This window comes from Diabrotica undecimpunctata, chromosome 7 (assembly GCF_040954645.1).
Source record: "Diabrotica undecimpunctata isolate CICGRU chromosome 7, icDiaUnde3, whole genome shotgun sequence".
Lineage (NCBI taxonomy): Eukaryota > Metazoa > Arthropoda > Insecta > Coleoptera > Chrysomelidae > Diabrotica > Diabrotica undecimpunctata.
In genome coordinates this window covers 58165977-58191381 of record NC_092809.1, presented here as the reverse complement: position 1 = coordinate 58191381, position 25405 = coordinate 58165977, and the positions used below count along the sequence as shown (strand labels likewise).

The 25405-nt window shown below is 33.8% G+C and overlaps 1 protein-coding gene across 1 annotated transcript in view; it reads right to left on the bottom strand.

Moving 5' to 3' along the window:
- Positions 1-9659: 9659 nt before the first annotated feature.
- Positions 9660-25405, bottom strand: part of LOC140445379 (uncharacterized) — a 51327-nt gene continuing 35581 nt past the window's right edge. Inside the window, exon 5 of the mRNA XM_072537359.1 lies at positions 9660-22243. Within this exon, the coding sequence (XP_072393460.1) occupies positions 22011-22243 (233 nt within the window). The 3' untranslated portion in view covers positions 9660-22010. The remainder of the gene's footprint in view (positions 22244-25405) is intronic.

Below are 25405 nucleotides of genomic sequence, written 5' to 3'. Positions count from 1 at the left end.
TTATAGTTCTTCTGACTTCTCACTTGGACTTTATAGAATCAAGGAGGTATTCGACTACTCAACTTTGACCCATCTCTCGTTCCACCTTTCAGCCACCCACTTCCAACTATTAACACCACTGGTACTTGCTTCTTAACTGACTACACAAAACTTCACTTGCTTCTTTCGAATGACCATCACATAATAATCTTTTCTACTCCAAACTTTCAAAACATTCACTCTCTTTCATCCCCATTCCAAACTCGCTAACGAATCAGAAAATTCCTATATCCCTTCTCTTATTTTACATCAGAAAAATCCAAGCATCGCTTCTAAACAACTTTCTTTTGAAAATGATAACGGTTTTATCTTATACTTTCTAAATACAATAACTACCTGGTGGCTTTGACCTTTCCAGCGAAACAAAACCAAAGACTTTTAAAATATAATATTTACAAATACCTAGAAACAATTGTCTATTCACATTTAAGTATTTACTAATGTTTTTCAGTCCTTCAGGGTAAAACTCATTATATACAAACCCACTGCTTAAAACTAACTTATAACAAATAATATTTACAAATCGAAGTACAGGGCAATTGTGCAAATTTATGTGCCCGCGTTCTATAACAAAATAAAATTTTTATTCTATCTTTGATTGATACAATGAAACACAACAATATCTATATGCAGTCTTTCCATTTCTTTAACTGCATTATGCACTTTTCCAGCTTGATGCAGCAGCTTCCAACATTCCAAGTCGCTATTTTGTAAGGTTTTCGCATGTTAACGACCGAAGAGGAAGTCTTGTGATTTTCCTCTTCTGTCGGATATTGTTTTCCGAGTTTCATGATCAGTAGAGTGTTTGGTTGTTTTGTTTGTCATGACGATTAACTAGGAACACTTTGAGGTTTTAATGCATTGGTTTCCCGTTGCCTTTCGCTACTTTTAAAAAATTCGTTTTTCTTTTGAAAATAAAGTACTGATCGGTCCGCCCTCGTATAGTGTATCGAATGTATTGCTATGCCTTAATGGTTGAAGGCTATTTCGCTATAATATAATCCTTATACCTTTAGCAATCATAGCATCTTTTCACGAATTCCTCAACATCCTTTCATAATCTTAAAATATTATTTCGTGATATTCCTGTACATTTAATTCATGCCTGCGTGACCTCTTGTTGGTAACATATGAAAATCATTTATTATTCTTCTCATTTTTTTATTGATTATATTCTGCTTGTCATGTACTTCCAACACAACGAATAAGAGTTTCTAAGGCTTAACATCATCCGTTGTTCAAACACAGTTCTTGTAATAAATCTGTTCTTGATTTTATTCATTAAAATCGTAAAATTCTATACATATTTATGAAATATTTAAAAGTGGCAACATCGAGAACTTTTCGGACCGTAGAAATGTTAATCGAAAAGTCCCAACGTAAACGTTACATTACGTTACTCATCACACTTCCTTTTAATCTTCCTGTGATAAAAAAACCACGATTTAATTTTGTAAAATTTTATTTGACAAGATATAATTTTTATAACCACAACAAAATAGGTAAAAATGGAATGTATATTAATTATTGTCACAATGGAATCATCTTAGTCAATATCTACAACCACAGAGAAAAACCTTTTCCAAAAAAATAGGACAACTAATATCAGATAGTTTAAAATATGTAACATATAAATATACGTTTAACTCAGTTTTAACTATAATAAATTTGGTACATTGAGCTATTTTTACTTAACCTAAGGAATATACAAAGAATTATAGTGTGTATCACAATAACAACAAATACATCACATAATATCTGGCAAGTTCAATGTAAAATTAAAGATAAAATATATAATAGGATTGTTCAAAAACTTTTGATATCTAAAATATAATTTTTCTGCAGCCGTCCCGAAAATAAAACTTTCGGTATGGTTTATTAAATCGAAAGTACCATTTTACACAACTCGTACCGAAAGTAGCTACTTTCGGGACTAATTTTTTCATTTTCGGGACGATTTTGGGTAGCTAGGTAACGGCTTTGACAATAACATCAACTTTGTATTTTATTATGACAACGCTTGTCATTTAAGATTAGTGTGTTTTCGCTCAGTTTTTCGTTTTTCAATTCCAAGAAATGGAAATCAGCAGTGAAAGTAAAGCCGAAATGATTCCAGATGAGATTAGGAAAACTGCTAAAGCCGCTATTTATGAATTATTGCCGGTAAAGTCAAGAAAGAGGTATGAATTGGTTTATGATTTATTTAAAAAATGGAGCAATGATAAAAATGTACATACTACACTTGAGTGCAAAAAAATCGACTCAAAATTATTTTGCGAAAGTCTATCTCCTGTTTCAATCTAAAAGATGTAAATTTAATAATATTTATTGTACAATTATTATCCTCAATTGAGTTTGAAAAAAGTTTTGGTTTTTGGTAAATCGGGTGACGTATTACAAATAAATAATGCAACACGTAGAGAGGGGGTCAGAATTTGATTCATTAAAATCGACACGCACCGACTTAACGCGTTCGGTTAACATCGTAGGCATCAATTTCCATAGCGATGCACTAAAACATGAGTCAATTAAGTTCGCAACTGCATAACGAATGGATACCACATCTGTCAAAGCAGCTCAAGCAGTAGCATTATTGAGAGAAGACCTGAGCCAGAGGGCCGTGGCAAATCGACTAAATTTAAGCCAATCTGCTGTGTCCCGAGTATATCGTCGGTACCAAGATACTGGTGATTATGTCCACCGACAAGGAGGAGGCCGTAAACGAACAACAACAGAGAGAGATGATCGATTTCTTGTATCTAAATCTCTGAGAAATCGACATTTGACTGCTGCTAATCTCAAAGAAGAGCTTAGAGAGGTCCGAGGTGTGGTTACTAGCGTTTGGACAGTCAGAAAGAGACTTAAAGCAGCCAACCTGACACCAAAAAGGGCAGCTACGCGTCTCAAGCTAACTGCAGCCCAGAAGTAAAGGCGACTAGAATTTGCTCGCGAACATCTGGATTGGGACGACTATCAATGGAGTCAGGTATTATTCTCCGACGAAAGTAGGATCTGCCTACATGGCAACGAAAAGAGGCATCGAGTCTATAGAAGGCCAGGAGAACGATTTGCTCAATGTTGTATACGAGAAATTGTGTCATATGGAGGCGGTTCTTGTATATTTTGGGCAGGCATTTCCATGGATGGGAAAACCGAGTTGGTTTTCGTGCCTGGTGGAGGTTTAACGGCGGATCGTTACATCAGAGATATTTTGGAGGAAATGTGGTTCCATACGTGGGATTTATTGGTGATGCCTTTATTTTAATGCATGATAATGCATGATGTCATACCGCACGAGTCACCACTACCTATCTGACTGAGATCGGTATACCTACAATAACTTGGCCTGCGTTGAGCCCGGACATAAATCCAATAGAGTATGTTTGGGACGAGCTTAAACGAAGGGTCCGAAACAGAAATCATGCACCAAGGAGCCTAATGGAATTGAGAGCTGCACTTAATGATGAATGGGAAGCAATGCCTCAAGAATTTATTAGAAAAGTCATCCGATCCATGCGAAATCGACTGGAAAGTGTAATTAGGAATAGGGGTGGTAATATCAGATATTGAAAAATAAAAAAATTCGTTTCGTAATTGATGATTTCTCTGTTCATTCCGTCTTTCTTGGGATAGTTCCAATGATGAACATTTGAGAAACTCTGTTCATATAGCATATTGTTTTTATGATGCGTCTTCCAAATAATGAAATAGCGGTTTTTGTAAGTTCAATAATAAAGTTACTGTTTGCACATTACATCTTGTTATTTTCATACTTCTTACATTAAAACAGAAGGTGTAATCTCAAATATCGCTTTTGAGTCGATTGTTTTGCACTCAAGTGTATAAATGAAGAAGTCATTCTTGCATATCTAATGGAAAAATCTAATATCTTGAAGCCATCAAGCCTTTGGAGCAATTACCCGATACTTAAGTCCACACTTAACATTAAAAATAATATAGATATAAGCCGCTATCCAAAAGTTATTGCTTTCCTTAAAAGAAAATCCATCGGCTACAAACCAAAAAAAATATTGAATAAAGAAGAAATAGATAAATTTTTATCAAAAGCTGAAGATAAGATCTACTTAATGACAAAGGTTACTTATAGAATTAAATCTAATTTTTCTTTTTTTTTATTTTTTTTTTTTTTTGTAAATTTTAGGTTGTATTAATAATTGGTTTGGCAGGCGCTTGTCGTCGTGAAGAGCTTTGCAAAATGAGTTTAGATGATATAGAAGATAAGATAACCATGTCAGTGATCAAAATTCCTAATTCTAAAATGAACATGAAGAGAACGTTTGTGGTTTTTGGAGAAAATAACATTTCTTTATACAGAAAATATTGGTCATTACGTCAAGCAAACACACCGCATCGTAGATTATTTGTATATTACAAAAATGAAAGGTGTACTATACAACCTATTGGTATTCACACTTTTGGAAAAATTACCTCCATTATTGCTGAATTTCTTAAATTACCGCATCCCCAAGAATACACCGGGCACTGTCTACGAACGAGCTCAGCCATTTTACTGGCTGATAGTGGTGGTACTATAACCAACTTGAAAAGACACGGAGGATGGAAATCAACTGATGTAGCTGAGGGATACGTAGAAAATTCTAAGAAATTCTACGAGTAATAAAAGTACGAAAAATAAGAAATAGAATTCACATAGCTTCACAGATTGAAAATGGCCGCAATCAAGTTAATATCTCAAAAAATAGTAAAAGTACTGACACGTCTAACACTTATTTCAATACTGCCACTTCTGTTAATATTCCTAACAATATCAATGTAAATAATTGTTATAATTGTGTTATTAATATTCATAAGTAGATTTTTCTAATGTTGAATTCACGAGAGTAACTTTAAAGTGTTTAATAAAAGTTTATAAGTAAAGTTTATCCATAATACAGTCGGAAAAATGAAAGATTACCCATAAACGATCATATCAATCACTTATTTTGTATTTGCTGTCTTTTTCTATAATAAACATTTGTTATTTATAGAAAAAGACAGCAAATACAAAATAAGTGATTGATATGATCCTTCATGGGTAATCTTTCATTTTTCCGGCTATATATTCTTTTTAACATACAAAACGGCTGCAGAAAAAATATTGTACGTTCCAAACACGATCCAAAAGTAATTTTACGAGACTCGCAGGATTCCAGGACTCGCCTACGGCTCTCCCTGGAAACTTTCTACTTGTCTCGTAAAATATCACTTTCGGAACTTTTTACGTAAATTACTATCAATATAATGTAAACACATGTTTTTGTTATGCTAATAATCAATCAAATATATCCTTCAGAAACTTCCATAATCAATTTAACACTACACCCTTAACCTCTAATGATAATTTTTGTTCTTAAGACCAAGTATTCGACACCAGAAACATCAATGAGTACTTTAATACTAATCTCTTTACTACGCGGGTGCTTTAATCAAAATAATAAATAGGTTGAAATGTGCATCTTGTAGCGGCTATAAAGATTTCTTTACATCATTTTTTATCTATCGTATGACATCGGGAGGACATAAACATAGTGATCTATACTTTCACACAAAATCTATCACTATTAAATACCTCGTCCATCAGATCAGTCTATGGCTTTTTTTTACAATAATACCGTCTATAGCAAACTATGATTCAACGGTACGGTAGAAAAATTAGGAAATGTGCTTATTTAACTTTGTCTAGAACAGGCGTGGGAAAAGTATGGCCCCCTGGCGAAGTGAGACCCTTCGAGTTAGATTTGAGTAACCCTACACAACTTTTTAATACAATACATAACACTGGAGTGTTTCCGCAGACTGACCCAAGCCCATCCTTGTTGCAGTACCTGAAAAACATGCCAGAAAATGCTCAGAATATCGATTAATGAACCTAATGAGCCAAAGTTTTAAGATTTTCATAAGAATACTCCACAACAGAATTAGACTCAAATGCGAAGAAGATCTCTAAGATACCCAACTTGGATTTAGAAATGCTATGGGAACTAGGGAGGCACTTTTTGCGCTAAATATCCTATTACAAAAATGCTGTGATCAAAGAAAAGTTGACTTCGAAAAGGCATTCGATAAAGTACCTACAGCATGTAAAATTAATGCAGACGCTAAAAAATATATAAATATATGACAAAGATATACTTTATTAAAATCCTTTATAAAAGGTATGTAATTAAAAAAACCAATCGGGCTATATCATAAAGACAAAACGTTTTCGGAATTCATATTACATATATACATATTTTAAGCCACTAAATATCTGGGTAAAAACCCGTTAAAAGCTGTAGGTTAAAATTAAGTTTACATTATTTGATCTTATATATTAAGATGTTAAAGTTACCAGTGAATTTGATAACATGTTACCAAATCCACTGGTAACTTTACCATCTTAATAATATATATATATATATATATATATATATATATATATATATATATATATATATATATATATATATATATATATATATATATATATATATATATATATATATATATATATATATATATATATATATATATATATATATATATTATGGATTCAGTCGAAACAAAATCAGTTCGTCAACCCATCAACGCGAACAAAGATCGCACTGTTGCCAGTTCTTCCCAGAAATGTGAAGTTACAAAGAAAGATGTTTCAGAAGCGATATTACAAGTAACTACAGAACAAAAGTTAAATGAGTACATATACGTAGGTGAAAGTAACCAGGGAAAATCTGAATGGACAGAAGTAGATAGAAGGAAAAAAAGAAAGCATTTAGTTGTGGGAAAAAACACTGAAATGATATTAAATGGAAAAGAAATCAAGGGAGTACATAAGTTGATAGACCTACATGTATACAGGGTCGATCCCGATATGACTGCGGAAAATATGAGGGAACTTATGAAGACTACATTTCCCGAAGTAGAGGTAGAATCCCTAAAATCAAAGCATCCTGATATTTACAGTTCATTTAAAGTTACAATTTTTAATAACAATTTTAAAGAAGCTATGTCTCCTAAAATATGGCCATGTGGAGCTCACGTACAACGTTTTTTTTTCACGTAACACCCAGAAAGCCGCAAGAGATGTAGATAAAAGTGTACGAATAGAATCAGCGGTAGTGCAAAAGAATATAGGAAACACCTGTTTTTGTGAAAGTGATATGATAAGTTCTGATAAACAAAAGTTGGTAGTAAATCCTGACCAAACCAGTTTGGTAAGCATTTTTCATATAAATACACAAAGTTTATTAAATAAAATTGATCAACTTAACATTTTTTTAAAAGATAAAACTTACAATATTTTGTGCTTTTCTGAACATTGGCTTAGAGAATCTGAATTAACAACAGTGATAATTGACAGATACTTTTTATCAACTTGTTACTGTAGAAAAAGTAGAGAACATGGGGGTGTTGCTATTTTCTGCGATGGCAAAATATCTACACGTCCAGTTTCTTTAAATGATATATCTTGTGAATATGAAGGTGAATTTTGTGCTTTGGAAATTATAGATATAAAAACTATTCTAGCATCAGTGTATAGAACAGGTAACGCAGATTTCCAAATTTTCTTAGGCCTATTTGAAAAATTATTAATATTCTGTTCTAATAATTATGTTCAAACAATTATAATTGGGGATTTCAATATTGATTTCAAAGGCACTTCAAATGAATTAAAATATTTTTCCGATCTAATTTCTTCTTTTGATTTAACTATGAGGATTGATGAATTTACAAGAATCACTGCTACATCAGCAAGTTGTTTAGATAATATTTTAACAAATATAGATAATGAAATAGTTGGGTGTGGTGTTGTAGACCCATGCCTTGCTGATCATTGTGCTCAATTCCTGAATTTAAAAATAAAATCTGATCAAATTGACAATGATAGGATATTCAGAAGACACATAACATGTAAAGGCACCCAAATGTTAAAACAATCACTAAAATCTGTGGATTGGTCGTTAATAAACAATTCAATAACAGCAACGGAATTAGCTGAGTTCATAATTGACACATATGTAAAATTAACTGAAGTTTGCTTTCCAGTAAAAAAGTCAAGAATTCATTTTGAGGCACCTGTTTCTTGGTTTGACGATGAACTAAGGAAAATGCGAGTAAACCTTTCGAAGATAAAAATTACTGCTAACCTTACTAGTGATTACACTCTGTATAATCAATTCAAAAAACACTATCAATTAACAATATCAATAAAGAAAAAACTGGCACATGAGCAGTTTTTCTTAAAATTTGATAATATATCTCGAGATTCTTGGAAAGTCATCAATTATCATAGGAATAAAACTCAAAATAAAAAAGTAACTTCATGTAATATTTCATCAAACGAGTTTAATAATTACTTTACTTCGGTAGCGGGAAATATATTGAACTCGTTAGATGAGACAGATGAAAATGATGCCATGAATTTTTTGGAGGGAATATACTCCCCTTGCCACTCGTTGTTTTTAACACCTGTTAGTGATACTGAAGTTAGGAATACATTATACAGCTTGAAAAACTCAAAATGCACTGATTTTTACTTCTTAAACAAACAATTAGTGATAGAAACTCTGGATATTATTATTGATAAACTGGTCATACTTTATAATCTTTGCCTTATCGAAGGAATCTTTCCCGATGTATTAAAAGTAACAAAAGTGTTCCCGCTACTCAAAAAAGGATCTCCAGAAGAAATTGAAAATTATCGCCCTATTTCTATTATTCCCATTCTTGGTAAAATTTTTGAAAGTATTTTGAATAACCGCTTAATAGAGTACATAGAAAAGTACAAAATACTTCATTGTAATCAATATGGTTTCAGAAAAAAATGCAGCACTACTCAAGCAATTCAGGAAATTGTAAGGGAAGTAGTTGATGGCCTAGAGAGAGGTCACTTCGTGTCTTTAACATTGTGTGACTTATCTAAGGCTTTTGATTGTGTCTCACACACTTTACTTTTAGACAAAATGCACAAATATGGCATAAGGGGAAATGCTCTTAATTTATTTCGATCGTATTTAATAAACAGAAAACAGGCCGTTTTTTTAAATAATAACTACTCCAATTTTCACAATGTTGAACATGGAGTTCCCCAAGGGTCTATATTAGGACCTAAATTTTTTCTTCTATATCTCAACGATATATTTCATTATACCCACCCCTTAAGGTGTATATGTTTTGCAGATGATACAACCGTTATTAGTACCGACCAGAATCAATATAATTTAAATAACAAAATAGGAAACGATGTGCTTAAAATTAAAAACTGGTTTACACATAATAAACTAAAACTAAACGAGGATAAAAATCAAAATATAGTTTTCAGTTCAGATCGAAGACACATTTTTGGATATAGCATCAAATTGTTAGGGATTTTTATGGATGACAACTTAGATTGGGGCATCCATATAGACAACTTAAGTTCTAAACTCGCCAGTACAATATTTGTAATGCGTAACCTGGTTTATTTGGTACCTAAAAGTACCCTTAAAATGTGTTACTTTTCATTGTTTCATAGTCATATACAATATGGAATAGCTGTTTGGGGCAACTCTGGTCATGCCGACAGAATATTTAAATTACAAAAGAAGGTGGTGAGGATACTTGCTGGAGCGGATTTAAGGGATCATTGTAAACCATTATTTTTGAACATGGGTATTATGCCTCTACCTTCGCTTTATATGTATGCAACACTGTTGGAAATTCACGATAATAAAAATAAGTTTACTATAAACTCCCAATTACATGATCATCTAACAAGATCGAGGGATTTAATTAGGTCACAACGATTCAGACTATCAAAGAGCACAAAGAATTCAATTGATATTCACTTGTATAACTATCTGCCTAACGAAATAAAAATTCTGTCTCCACCACTGTTTAAAAATAGGATCAGAAAGCATTTTTTAACATATTGTTTTTACTCAAAGACAGAATACCTCAATACACCTTTATAACGTTTACCCAGTTTGGTCAGAATACTGTCGATTTACTATCTACATATCACATTGTATTATTGCTATTAAAATGTACTAAGTTTTATGTATTAGTTTATTTAGTCATCGATTCGGGAATATTCTTAATTATTTGTACATTTTTGTTACTTCCATATTTCAAAGATTTTTTATGTGACAGTTTAGGTTTGTTTTTTTTTTGGTTAGAGATTTTTTTTATCTTAAATTTTTAATTTTAATTCTTCTGCTAATACTTACATATGTATATTACTTTAGCCAATATGGTTAAGTTAATTTTAAGTTTACATTATTATATCTTTTATTGTATTTTTTATACGGACTTCAAACTTTATGTAAAGTGGTCAATAAACGTTCTATCTATCTATCTATCTATATATATATATATATATATATATATATATATATATATATATATATATATATATATATATATATATGATCAAATAATGTTAACTTAATTTTAACCTACAAGTTTGAACGGGTTTTTACCCAGATATTTAGTGGCTTCAAACATGTATACTTAAACACTGATGATGGAATATGGATACCGAAAACGTTTTGTCTTTATGATATAGCCCGATTAGGTTTTTTAAATATATACCTTTTATAAAGGATTTTAATAATTTTTTTGTGATACATGGTATACAGCCAGCTACAGGAACTTAGTTTTCTTGTGGATTTTAAAGATATTCGTGTCATTAAAAATCTATACTGGAATCAAACTGATATCGTCAGTTGATAATCAGTCAAAAATTGATGTCAATTACACCGACGAAATCTCCATACAACTAGAAGTCAGACACGGTTGCATTTTGTCCCCAACATTGTTCAATGTTTACTCGGACCAGTTATTTAAAAAGGCATTCGAGAGACAACAATATGGAATTAATATCAACGGGAAACTGCTTAATGTAGATACGCTGGCGATACAGTAATTCTGTAAGAAAATATTGAAGGTCTCCAAATTCTGCTTGATCGTATTCACGAAGTAGGAGAGAAAATGGGCATTAAAATAAACTGAAACAAAACCAAATTTTAATCTTTAGTCGTAACCCACATCCAGATGCAGAGCTTCAATTAAATGGAGTCCAAGTTAAAAATGTTCACAAAATTACATATTTGGGAACTCTCATAATGGACCAACTAGATCCAGACATAGAAATAAAACGAAGAATAGCAATTACTAAAACTACGTTTATAAAAATGAAGACATTTCTTTGCAATAATCATCTCAGTTTAGAACTAACACAAAGAATGGTTAAATGCTATATTTGGTCTGTGCTTTTGTATGGAGCAGAAGTGTGGATTCATAGAAGGATGCTGAAGATACCTCGGATAGCAAGAAAAACTAACGAGGAAGTACTAAGGAGGGTCAACAAAGATAGAGAATCGCTAAAGACTGTTAAAAACCGGAAAATGTCTTATCTAGGATATACAGTGACGGAAAATCGATAGAATATTACAACTGATCCTTAAAGACAAAATAGAAGACCGTTGAGATATAGGAAGAAAAAAGGTTTATTGGTTAAAAAACATTCGTGATATTAAATGCACGACAATTATTCCATATGGCAGAAGATCAAGAAGCCTTCGCAATGGTGATCGCCAAAGTCGGATAACTCTGATAGGGCACGTGAAGAAGAACCCTACACTTACACATAGATTAATTAGCATAAAATAACGGTTTCTAACGGTAATAACTACAAATATCTAGGAACCTGAATAAATGAGAACAATGATTTAAGTAGAGAATTAAGGACACGAATTGAAATTGTGTGACAAACATGTGTAAAAATGATAAATATATTCACCAATCGTGACCTTGCGATGGAATTACGGATAAGAAACGTAAGGTGTTATGTATTCACTACTTTTTTGTATAGAATAGAAAGCTGGATACTAAAAATAGAACATATGAAGCAAGTTGGAAGCATTTGAAATGTGGTGCTATAGGCGTACAATAAAAACACTAAGGATTTAACGAGTTACAAATGCTGAAGTCATAATAAGAACTAAGAAAGTGAGAAAATTAGAATATTTAGACCATATTACCAGAGATGATAAGTATTAAGTACTAAACCTTATCGTGCAAGGATATATAAGGATAAAAGAAGCATAGGCCGAAAATGGTTTTCCTTGCTGAGAAACCTTCGAGAATGGTATACTTGCAACAGTAGACATTTTTGGAGCGGCTATAAATAAAATACGAATACCGATAAGGTATTATCGCATCTAATCTAATGAGTTTTCACGCAACCTTGGAGAGGAGTAGTGCCGTAGTTTATGTCTATCTTGGTAGTATGACGATGTGAAGTACAATAAGTGTGTTCCTCGGATAAGTTCAGAACAAATAGGGCGCTACCGTTTGCAATTCGTCCATTCTCAGGGTCAGTGTAGTTCGGACAGTCATTTAGTCAATGTTACGTCAACTTAGCGGTTGTGTGTATGGCTTGTGCTTCTATAATGCTGCCAAAATAAAGTTTCCCAAAACTAAAATCTCACACTCAGTAGAAAATTGCGATGTTTTTATGTTTCCAAATATGTGAACAGGTGTTTTTTACTACGAAGCTTCGCAAAAATACCATCAGTGTTTCACCACTGACGGTGACAACAACCAACTCAATCCAGTTTCTACCAGATTATAAACGACTTTTGGAAGTTCAGTCATAGTTTCATCTTTCATATACTCTTCTAAAGAATGAAGACGAAAGTTGTGTAACGTAAAAATCAAAAATCAGTTTATAACTGATAAAAATTCGTTTTGTTAGGCCCGCCTAGATACTTTTTTATTTTATCTCGCCCTCACCATCAAAAGTTTCCCATGTCTGTCTAGAAGATGCCACAGATTGTTTGAATAAACCTGAAGCACCTCGAATTTAAGCAGCTTTAAATCACTCTGTGTAGTACCAAAAAATTTTGCTAGAAACAAAATAGGAAGTTCCAAGTTTTTTTTTTATCTAAATTTCTAAATATATTAAACATTTAAAAAAATTCCTGCTACCAAAATTAATGAAAACAGTTAAATTTTTAGTACGAAAAAAGTTTCCAGTTCATAGGAGTACGTATTTGTTGTAAATAGTCTACTTTGTTCGATTTTTATCGATCACTTAATGTTTTATCCTATAACTTCGGTAGCACCTCATCAATCACTATATTATATAATTATAATTTTATATCGACTATCCACATAGTTAATGGTTTTGTTCGAAGTTACTATATAAAAAACAGTAATTTGTGATAAATAAACTTTACTGCCAGTACCCTAATGGAAAAAATAGAAATGATTACAGTGTAGCGAAACGTAAAACGTATTTTTAATATCCTCTTGACCATTTTCATGATTTCCTGATGTCTTGCACATTCAACTGCGCACTATCTTGTTATTAAATAGTTATAAGTACGCGTAAAATGACAAAAAATCTCAATAGACAGTTCTTTTTGCTATAACTATTATCTTTATTATTATAGTGGGATAGAACCAAGATTATCCGTGTGTGGGTTATCCGGACAGCGGATTATCCGTGTTATTATGTTTCATTTTTCAAAGGTGTTACGAACGTGCATTCGGCGTGGCTCATGTAACGGTTGCATCTCGAAAGCGTCGAGATCTTTCCACAGATGTATCGAGCGCGGAAGAGGTCGATCCGTCAAACAGCGAATTAGAGGTGGGACTACTCCAGATGATTCTAGAATAATACTTTTGGTATATATGTATATGTAACGATGTTATGAGTAGAGTGGAGTTGATAAATTATTACCGAACTGTAAACCAAATAAATATATTTATATAAATTCGAACCGCTCGTTTTATTTAATCTCGCTACAGTTGGTGCCCGGTGTGAAATTACAAAATAAATTCAGCAGTGACTTTTGAACTTTTGAAAAGTATTGTTCGTCGGGAACATCCGCGTAGTTCGGTATTAATCTTTGTACGAAAGAACATTTAAAAACAAAGTACGTGTGTGCCTGACCAAAGATGCTGCTAGTAGAACTTTCAGCAAAACAGTTGCGTGAGCAACTAGAAGAACGCGATGAAGACTGCAGCGGGCCCAAGAAGATACTCCAAAAACTACTGAAGACTGTTCTCGACAAGAATAGAGACGACCCAGAGACATTCCAGTTCCAGTCAGCAGAAGAAGCAGTTTTAACGAAAATAAAAAATGTGTCTCAAATGATGGAAGAAACTTCTAGAAAGAACAATGAGAAATTTGAATAAGTTTCTAAAAGATTCAATAAGATACAGAAAAATGTAAACGACAAGATAGAAGACGTAGAAGAGAAGATCAAACAGTTACGAGAGCATGATAACCAATACAAAAGTGCTACCACCAGTTAATTCAGTAGCCTTAGAGCCGGTAGTGAAAGAAGAATCACCGAGAGACGAAACGACACATCATATGATATTCAAATTGCCACCTTTTGATGGAAAGTCTTCTTGGTCCATATACCTTAGACAATTTGAAGCTATTACGACAGCCAATCATTGGACAGAACAAGAAAAAGCCGTTTCCTTGACTGCGGCTTTACGAGGTGATGCTGCGGATATCGATAAGATCGATTCCTAAGGGTCAAGAAAAATGTAACCAGACCTTGTTCACTCGATTATACAAACGTTACGGAGATGCCCATCTACAACAAGTCTACAAGGCGCAACTAAGAAGTAGAATTCAACGAGCAAGTGAAAATTTGCAAGAGTTTGAGCAGATGTTGCTCGTATAGTGTTGTTAGCTTATCCAGAGGCACCACACAACATTTTGGAAGAAATTGCTGTAGATACCTTCATCAATGGGTTGAGAGACAGTGAACTACAGAAAGCTTTACGACTAGCAAGACCGAAAGTTTTAGATGCAGCGCTCGCCATTGCCTTGGAACGCGAGGCAGCTAGTCGAGCTTCACGGAGCTATCGAGTATGAACCTCTGAAGAGAGCGACGAACAAAATGATAAACGTCTAGAGGAAATCGTACGGAAAGTAGTTCGTAACAAGATGCCAAAGAGACTCGAAACCAGATGTTGGAATGGTGGCGACGTAGGTCACATTCGCCGTAAATTGCAAGAAAATAATATAACAGTCAGAAAGCTAGAACAAATCGAACACAGGGCTGGAAAAAGTCATTCAAATGCTGATGCTGTCAAGATGGCCATACAGTGCATTTCTTATTTCTCCAGTATTTATTGTCCATATTACAAAGTGCTTCTAATTTAACGATTGATTGAATGTTGTTTTTAACACTTAGGTTTTTAGCAAAAGTTTTGTTGTGAGCCATTCTCTTTTGTATTTTATTCGCAGTTCTCCAGACTCAAGGCTTGGATTGGAGTTGACATCATGCATTCTGTGATAATCCGGATACTTTGGTAGTGCATCTGATCTATATATATATATATATATATATATATATATATATATATATATATATATATATATATATATATATATATAAGGTTCTTGAACTCCTAAGTGGAGCATAGAGCTTCAGTGAAAACGCGCCATCGGGTTCTATTTTGCGCTAAGGCCTTCACCTCATTCCAAGACTTTCCTTGGCATCTTATCTCGTCCATGATGGATCTTCTCCAAGTTTGTACTGGGCGACCTCTTTTTCTTTTCCCTTGGGGATTCCGCTCTGATCTAATTACTTCAATATATATTTAGAGCATGTAGATAGAAATTGACCCCCATAGTTCAAATGACTTAGGATATGTGCTTCATTGACCATTTTTAAGTCACAGCCCCACCATGTTCCACATAAGGGACGCATTACATTAAGTGCTTTACCTATTTTGACTTCCAGCAGGTTAATGTGTGCCTACCATTTAAAGTTTTTATGAAAAACCATTAATAGGTATTTAATTTTATCTACCCACCCTACCTGTTGTCTCTTATAACTGATACTTCCGGGCATTATTTTGGTATTACCCTTTGTAAACAAGATAGTTTTTGGATTGCCCACAGAGGTGTTCAAATTATGATGATCCAGCCAGACCTCAAGATTGGCTAAATATTTATTTATTTTTGATATCATATTTATTACGTTCACTCCTGTGACTAGAATTACAAAATCGTCAGCATACTGTATAACATTTTTTGGGAACACATTGTGTATTGAGTAGGTATATATGTTAAATAGCATTTGATTTAATGGTAATCCTTTCGTGAGTTCAGTGCTAGTGGTATTTGGGCCATTTACTAACCCAGAGTTATCTTTGACAAACAGTTCTCTGCATTTTAAAGTCATATATGAGGTTAGCAAAATCATGTGGTATATCCAAATGTATTAATGTAGAGTACAGTATGTCATTATCATATGCTGAATGGATATCTAAGAATATTCCTATTGTACATTCATTATTACTAAATGATTTTCGGATTTCAGATGTCAAAAAGGATAGACATTCTAAACATCCTTTACCCTTCTAAAAACCTAGCTGTAATTGTCTGAGGATTTCCTTATTTTCTATAAGCCTTTCCATCCTATTTTTGAGTATTGTTTCTAAAATTTTACCTACTCAAGATGTGTAGGTAAAATTTTAAATACTACTGTTCTCCAACTGTCAACAACATATGTTTATATATTTTTTCGGATGTTCCAAACGTCACTTAAAATGTCAGAAATTTTCGAAGTCATCTTGAATGATCTAGAACTACTTCTTCTTTTTCGTCTAGGGACTTTTTCTATATGAAATAAATCTCACGGAACTGTCGTAACATTAATAAAAACAAAGTGAAACTACAAAATTTCATATCTCTATCTAACTCTTTTAAAATCATATCTACACAGAAATGATACTCAATGAACCACTTTACAGGTAGTTTCTGCAGAAAAGATCGAAGGGTGCACCAATCTCTGGGCCAATGTGTGCTAAGCAAGTTGAGATTTTTCACGAACACTTGAAAATCAAAGAATCTTTCGATGCATCCAATGGTTGATTCTTCTTCTAAAGTGCAGTCTCCCAATCGGAGGTTGGATATTGTTAGCACTATCTTTACTCTATTTACCGCTCCTCGGAAGTTCTATTGAACTGCATCGAAACCAGTCCCTTAAATTTTTCAACCATGACATTTCTTTCGATACTCCTTCCACCTCTTAGCTTTCCCTGTATTTTCAATCTTAGCATTTCATATCGCTATCCTCTCATTACGTGTCCCAGATATTGTACCTTTCTTATTTTTAATGTATTTATTATTTCGTATTCTTTGCCCATTTCTCTGCAATACATCCGTGTTCGTTTTCTTCTGTGTCCATGCTATTGTCTTCATCTTTCTGTAACACCACATTTCAAATGTCTGTAGTTTATATATGTGTTCTTGCTTCAGTGTCGAATTTTCAAGTACATATTGTAGTATCGGAAATGCGTACCATCTCACAGCTCTTACTCTCAGTTTTCATATAAGGTTTTTATTGCAGATAATTGTTTTCAGTTTTTCAAAAGCATTTTAGCAAATATTTTACAACTTCCTCAAATTTATACCGCTGACGAAACAGGATTATACTGACGAGCAATACCTACAAAAACCTTAGCTCTTCTTCTTCTTCTTTTTGGCCTTCTGTCGTCCATATTTGGAAATAGACCTCTCCCAACTCCTTCCATCGGTCTCTATCCTGAGCAACAAATATTTCCAATTTGTTCCGGCTATTCTTTTAATATCATAAACCTATCTCATCTGTGGTCTTTATCCTGGTCGTTTACTTTCGTAAGGTCTCCAATGCTACTTAGCTACAAGTAATAAAATGAGTGCACCGGGGTATAAAAAAGTATAGACCGGATAACAGTGTTGTATTGTGCAGCCATAGACTGAGCCTGACTGTTTGGAAAGTCAAAGTCTCGTGGCATCAAAGATAACTTGTGACATCTTCCAAAACTGATAAACTTTCTTTTGGCGGAATATTTTCTAAATGTTGTATTTTGTTTTGTGAGATCAGTTTTTACAATAGATACAAGTTCTTGATATTATCGTAACTCAGTCTGAAGTATTGAGAAAAATTGTCTTGACGATCAATTAAATCAGGAAGTAACGTTGCAAATTCAGTTTTCGTGATTACGCTTACTTTTTGGAAGTTTATTTTATATTTAGTATATTTTGCTACATAGTTAACAGTATGCAAAAAATACTTCGTCTTTTTTATTTAAAAACAATTATTAGTTAACTTTTATTTTTCGTCATATACCATCAAAATAGCGAGAAATATTCTCACATTTTAGTAATATTTTAAATTGTCTACACGCCCGTACTATTTTGACGATAATTGAACGCGGTGGCATGAATACATTAAATAGCTTATCAATGCTGTGCAACGGAAGTCATAGGAAAAATTTTACTTCTATATAAAAACAATAAATATAAACAGATGTCTACCCAATGTATATAAACAATGTCACACTCCAAAATATCGAAAATAACAGATCTCTAGAAGAATGGAGAAAAACGTACTTATTAGTTTAAATGCATTATTGATATCGTGCTCAAAACGAAGAAATATCACAGTTTTTAAAATCATTCGCAATTATCATGAATGTTAAATGTTTAATACAAGGCATAATATAATAAAAACCTAAAAGTTGTACTAACACACCGACCAGAAGATACAGTGTTTTTTTATTATTTATTGAACGATATTTTTTAGAGATTGGTTGTAGCATATTAAAATTTAAGATTCATTAGGTACTTAGAAGATAGTTCTTCTTCTGGTGCTCTTACCTTTTCTCTGTATTGCAAGCTTTTATCAAAAGGTAGTTAAAATATAGTATTATTTATTCTACTACGATGATGACACTGGCAGGATTTTGAATTTGTAAAACAAGCACTTATAAATAAGAATATGATCCATGACTGAGAATAAAATGAGAATTAAAAAAAGAGTTTTAACACGAAGGTTTAGATGCTACCGCGGTAAAAGTGTTTCAATTGATTTTCTTAATTCGTGAGATCCCGTACAGTCATTTATTTCTCTGCGGTACTGTCTCTCGATAATACTACACACCAACAAAAAAATTCCTTTAGCCCTCGACATTTATTTTGAAATATTCTAAATAATAATCCCTTTTTAAAGATGCCGTAAGGAGCTCCGTTATCTACGGACCACCCCCGTCTGAATTCAACCTTGTGCAATTCACAAAACCATTAGTTCAAGTTAGGTACGTTTCTTTGGCAATATAAATATACCTGAATTTTCAAATGAATTCGTTAAAGTTAGAAGTTAGTGTAAGTAGCTGACTAGACGCGGAGGTGTACGGACGTGCTGAGGATTATCACAACCTGCCTATCGAAGTTGAACTTATTAGTTCGCCAGTAAGTGTAAACACTGGTATGCGGAGATAAGAGGCTGAAATATCTAAAGCAATGCCAACGCAAAAAAGGCAAAAGCGTTAACTCTGGAAGTGATTAAATTGGTCACTATGTAAAGGAGTGCAAGTGAAGAAGCAAACGGGCTTTGCCCGTCGGGATATTCGCTGTGCTCCGTCTGGGATGACACTGTAAGATGTAAAAAATTTGTATTTTACATCTGGCAGACATAGTCCAGGGCGTACTAGTTGAGAAACGCAAGAGGATCCCTCTCTGATTCAGTCCAGAGGGTGACCATCCACGGCAAGGTACCTAAAAGACACCCAGAAGACGAGCCGACAACGGGTCAGTCGGCCGCAAAAAACGGTCTCATTTAAAGATAGGAATTCCGTCCAGTATACCCCTTGATCGTTCACGATCATCCCCAAACCGACAGACTATTCCCAGCCTCACACGTTCAAAAACGAACTATAACATTTTTGAACGTCTGTGGATGACTTCGAAGAAACCGACGAGATGCCACAAAGAGACGTCAGGAGTGATGGGGAATTCAAATTTTCAAAAACCAAGAAAAATAGGAAAATGTAGGGCAAAAGTCTCAAAAGAATTACAAGGGAACTTATTGGGCACACGAACAACAAATTAAAAGCTCCGAAAAATTAATCAAAAGCTCAGAAAGAGAGCCAAAAAGAAGATACCTGGGCAAACCAGGCTGCGACTTCAGAATCAAACAAAAGCAACACCACCGCTGCACAAAGGCCACAGGAGCCACCTTTAAGACGAAGATTTCACAACCTCCGAAAGCGGAAAAGCCGAAAAAAGCGACAGAAAACCGCCCTCACACCGAGGAGACACAGAAGGTCAAAAAACCTAAGATCAAAGACGATTTCCTATCTCTACCAAAAAGGGGACCTCAAGTACAGGTACACAGAAGATACCGTGTTGCCTGAACAACAGACAACACGTCAACAAAAACCGCCTGTAATAAAATTACAAAGCGTAAATGATCGATCCTGGTCAAATGGACAAAATATTACAGGACTATAACAACAAAACATATCAGTGGATCGTCTTCCCCTAGAGGAGGATATCAAACCAAGGCTGGTATTGAGGGGCCTACTCTTAAGTATATTTGTAAAAAACATGACATCAAAGAAAAGGGACAGAAGGAAGCTCCCCATGTTCGCGCTATCCGTCGAAAATAAAGACGTGGCAAAGGCAAAAAGCATCACTAACCTGATGTACATAAAGATAGTCATTGAAGAAAGGCAACCGAGTCTATACAGTGTTTCAACTGCCAAGGCTATCACCACGCGCAAAACGCCTGTTTCAAAGCAGCAAAATGCGGAGAGGACCACCCGGGCAAGGGGTGTAAGATGACCCCAGAACAAAAGGCAATATGTGCAAACTGCCAGGACTAACATCGCGCAAATTTCAGAGGATGTCCTAGAGCCTTACCTAGAGAGGCAGCACAGAGACTACAGAGGCAGCAAGCACCAAGAAGGAGGCCACAACAAAGGAGGCCACAACAGACCACCTGGCCATCTTATGCACAGCAACGAGGACAAACCAACAGAAATTGTATATAACTGTATTGAATAAGGATTTTATAATCAGCCACTTAGAAGTTTGGTTTTCGTCTTCAGTAAAGGACAAGAGACATCCACAACAAATATTTTTGAGATTTTTATTTGATTATGCCTTATATTTACCGAGAGAAAAATAAATCAGTCTGACGTTTGTACTTAAACAATAGTTTTCCCAAGCTGCTCTATTACAACAATGTTTTTTAATGCCTTAAAAACATTTTCTGACTTTGCCCGTTTACGACAACATGTGGCAAATAAAAAAAAATGGGAAATAAGTGTACTTAACACAAAATGTCACCAAATATACAAAATTTGTTTTTAAGACATTATAAAAGAAAGTAAACTAGATTAAGTTAGATCAATGCATATTAATGTATACTACGAAAAAAAAAAATATATTAAAGTATATCACGGGATCGTATAATAGATATTAGCAGCTGCCATGAAAATATCCTTCCGGTTGCCTTATGTTTCATGAGAACATCAAAGGCTACTTACTATTCCTACTAGTGTATGAATCTAACAAATATACTGGCATCTCAAAATTATACTACCAACTAACAGCACCAAACGTGGTGTCTAATATAAAAATATATATTATTGTTAATTTTTATCAATTTCTCCATCCTTCGTAATAGTAATAATGTTTAGAATGTGACGCTCCCCTTATCTACGACCTATTCTAAGCTAAAATTATTTTGTTCAGTATTTTAGGATGTAACAATTAACAAAAAAAGAAAAAAATGAGCAACAAATAACAACACTTGAATTGAAGAGAATGTGACTAAAACTATAAATGTTAACCAATGAAAAAATGCAATGAAACTTATTTCTTCTACTGCCTGACGTGATGATTGCAATTATCAATATATTGCGGTTGTTTTTAGGTATAGATTAAATTTAATTGGTTGCAGTCACATTTAAGATTGACAATTGTCAATTTATTTTGTGACTAAGTAAACGCCCAAAAAGTTATTTTGAGTAACACTTCGATACAATTTTAAAAGGTTATGGGCCATATAATAAAAATTCAGCTACAAATAAACCTTAGTCACTTAACATTCCAAATGAAACTTGCTCTTTTTAGTCACATTCCCCCAATAATAAAAACAATAGAAAAGCTGCACGGAAAATCAGACATCCCCAACAGAGGTGTCCAAGTTCTGCTTACGGTGATGGTACATATGCACCCTTAAACAACTTTGGTTTCGCATTGTCTTACCGCAGATTTGACAGTCCAAATCCTTGAAACTGGCCTCGTGTTTGTCCCTCACGTGTACTTTTAGATTGTAACGATTCACGAACTTTCTGCTGCAATAAGGACAAAATACTTGGCACTTACTGTCACTGGAATACGACATCAAGTCTGAAAATAAATCGGAATAGAATGAGAAAACACTAAAGATACATGTTTTTACCTTAATTGCCCACATACGAACTATATTAAACTGATTCCGACACCACTATTTTATAAATTGATTTATGAAGACCTCTGTAATGTATAGTTTAATATCTCTTCCTTTAATATACAGCCATCCATAAATATCCTAATATTACAATACGTTGTGAAAAGTAAATATCTTGGGGTGGAACTTAAACCAATTGCAGGGAATGGCTTTGCTAGTTTTAAAATGACATTTTTTGAGACCAACCAGAAAATATACACTGACTTTCTAGACACTATATAGACAATTGTCTGTCAAGGTTCTGCCCGGCAAGCCGGAAAATGGGCGTTAGGGACCGGGAAAAGCTTTTTCCGATACCTATTTTGTATCTATCCAATCGCTGTTTGATAATACAGTCTGTTTAGCTTTCTTTACTATGATAACAGCGTTGCGATATAAGGTACGCAACCCAAATAAGGCTCGGTTCCAAATAAAGCCCATCGTTTGTTTTTACTCAAAAAAAATCGAATATTTCTCATGGTGGTGTTTGTCTCTGGACGCTACTGCCATTTACTGGCTAAATCTGAACTTAAATCGAGTTTACGTGTGATTGCGCCATGTTGGTATCAGTTGCTTGCCCAGACACGCTAGAGGCACATCAAACTACTATTTTCAGGTAGTTATCCATGAATTTACTGATACGTTTCGAAGTAAAAATGATGGATAATGGTGTAATATATGATTTGTTAGTTTATAACTTATATAATAGACGACATGAAAAATAATGTACCTACTGTAACGTTCGAGTATTTCCAGTTTTTCATTAAAATACAGAACAAGACATGGGTAAACAAGCTGTTCTTATTAAGACCCGCCAATAGACTTCTAAAAAAGGCCCACGGGTCTTATTTCGTGCCTGTGGACTTTCAGCAATGTGTATTTATTTAAAGTCAGTTTTGATGAATATATACACCAGACTCTTTTTATATCATTTTTAATAACTTACTTAAATGAAATTTTTTTAGTATACAGGTGATTCCATTTTAAACCACTCAATTTTGGATCCAAAAAATTCTTGGGTCTCCGATTTGTCTGAGACTTAGTGTATAGCTTCTGCGTAACGTAAAAAATAAGACATTGAAGCTCGAACAGTCAGTTTTCTTTCATTTTTTTTTCTTAAGTGTTTTGCTTAGAATCTCAAAATACCTATCATTTTTATAGATTTTAGAGTAATTAGGTATTTATTTAATTAAATTTGTATATTTTACCATAAAGTATCAACGGAAAAAATAATGTTTTAACAGAAGGGACTCAAAAATGTCTTTATACGGCATTATAACAAGTTATTTTGCTGTTTTCATGTAAAAAGCGTTATTTTAACGTTTCTACAGAATGCAGCCAGAATGCCAAGATAATCTTCCAGCTGGTTCGACCATTAAAATGACAGAGAAAGGATCGATGACAACATCAACCTTTATAAAACGGATACACCACTTTGCAAAGTTCAAACCGCAAGGTCCCGTTTTACTTATTTTCGATGGAGATAAGTCGCACTTAGACGCAGGTATTGAGTCTATATTGTACTGGACCATGACAAAAACCGACGACGGGCGTACGATTAATACAAACATTTTCGGAAAAATATTTTCCAAAGTCTGGCCAAGCGCTGCTACACCTAATAATGTTTTAGTTGGGTTTCGTGCCACAGGCATCTATTCGTTTGACCCCAATGTTATCCTCGAACAAGCATTTGCTCTATCTGAACTTTCCAGGCGAGATAACGTAAATCATGAAGAAACTCCATCACAATCGAGGGCCAATGACAGTACCCTGGCACCAATGATACAAGAACGAGATCAAGAAAAAAATCTCCTAAGAAAAAATATGACAAAAGAAAGATTTATTCTTTAGACTCAAGCACAACTTCAGTTTCCGACATTGTGTCTTTTCATTGTGTGAAAAAGAAAATTGTCAAACCACGAGCAAAACCTCTTAATTATACAGCTGTTGCAGTAACTAAGTTCTATTTACTGAAAAGGAAACTAAGAACTCTACTAAGGACGATAAAAATCAAGACAAAAACCTGCTAAGGATGAGGGAAAACAGACGAAACCGAAAAAAGAAGAACATATAAAACTAAAATCACCCAATGACAAGAAAAATTCAACCTTCCCTAAAAGATACTCTTGGAGCAGGTTTAAATGGATTGCAGTCTAAGGTTTCAAACTCAGGAGAAAAAGAAGAGTTATGTAAAGAACTTTTGCAAGTTATGTAAAGAGCTTTTGCAAGTTATGTAAAGAGGTTTTGCAAGTTATGTAAAGAGAACAGAATAGCAGATATGAGGCTGTGTACCAATTCCCTTAATTATGTACACGAATAATGTTTCGGACTAACAAGACAAACCGCCTACATTTTTTTGTCCAAAGGGTAAACTTTGGACAAAAGTTTTGTAAGATTATTACAACACTGTGTAAAACTTCGTAAATCTTAATAAACGTATGTTTCTGATTTAATAAATGCCTTTATTTAATGGTCATGGAAAATGAATAATGGAAAAAGAAAACTATTTTCCGTTTTTACTACCATACGGACCACTATTTTTATTGCTGTTTTTTTTGGTTCCGATAGAATGCCGAACACAAATTTTTGTTTTATCTTCTACATCTCTATTCCTAAATAACTGCTTCAACATATCATGTTTTATCGTGTTGTCTTTATAAGCGCCCAGTTTATTATTCCCAAATTTCTGTAAATTTTTATATTCAATTATAAATAAATCTGTTTGTTTGATTTTCCACTCTATAACGCAGGATACAAGCCGAACTGATTCGCAAACTATTAAATATCAACGATTTTGTTTGATACGATGACTTTTGTAGATAATGTAGCAAAATACGTTGACATCAGTGATCAACACGTGACAACAGGGATGCGGCATTCTACTCACTTCGTGTCTTCACGAAACACGATGTATTCTTCACGTTTCTTCAAGTGGTAGTCTGAATGTAGCATGTATCAATGAAAAATTGGGCCTAAATGTCACCCCGATATAATTGCGACATTATTCAGGAAGACTGGTACCGAAGTCGAAAAATAGCTTATAACATTGAAACCATTAGACATGTTATTTAGTTTATTGTATT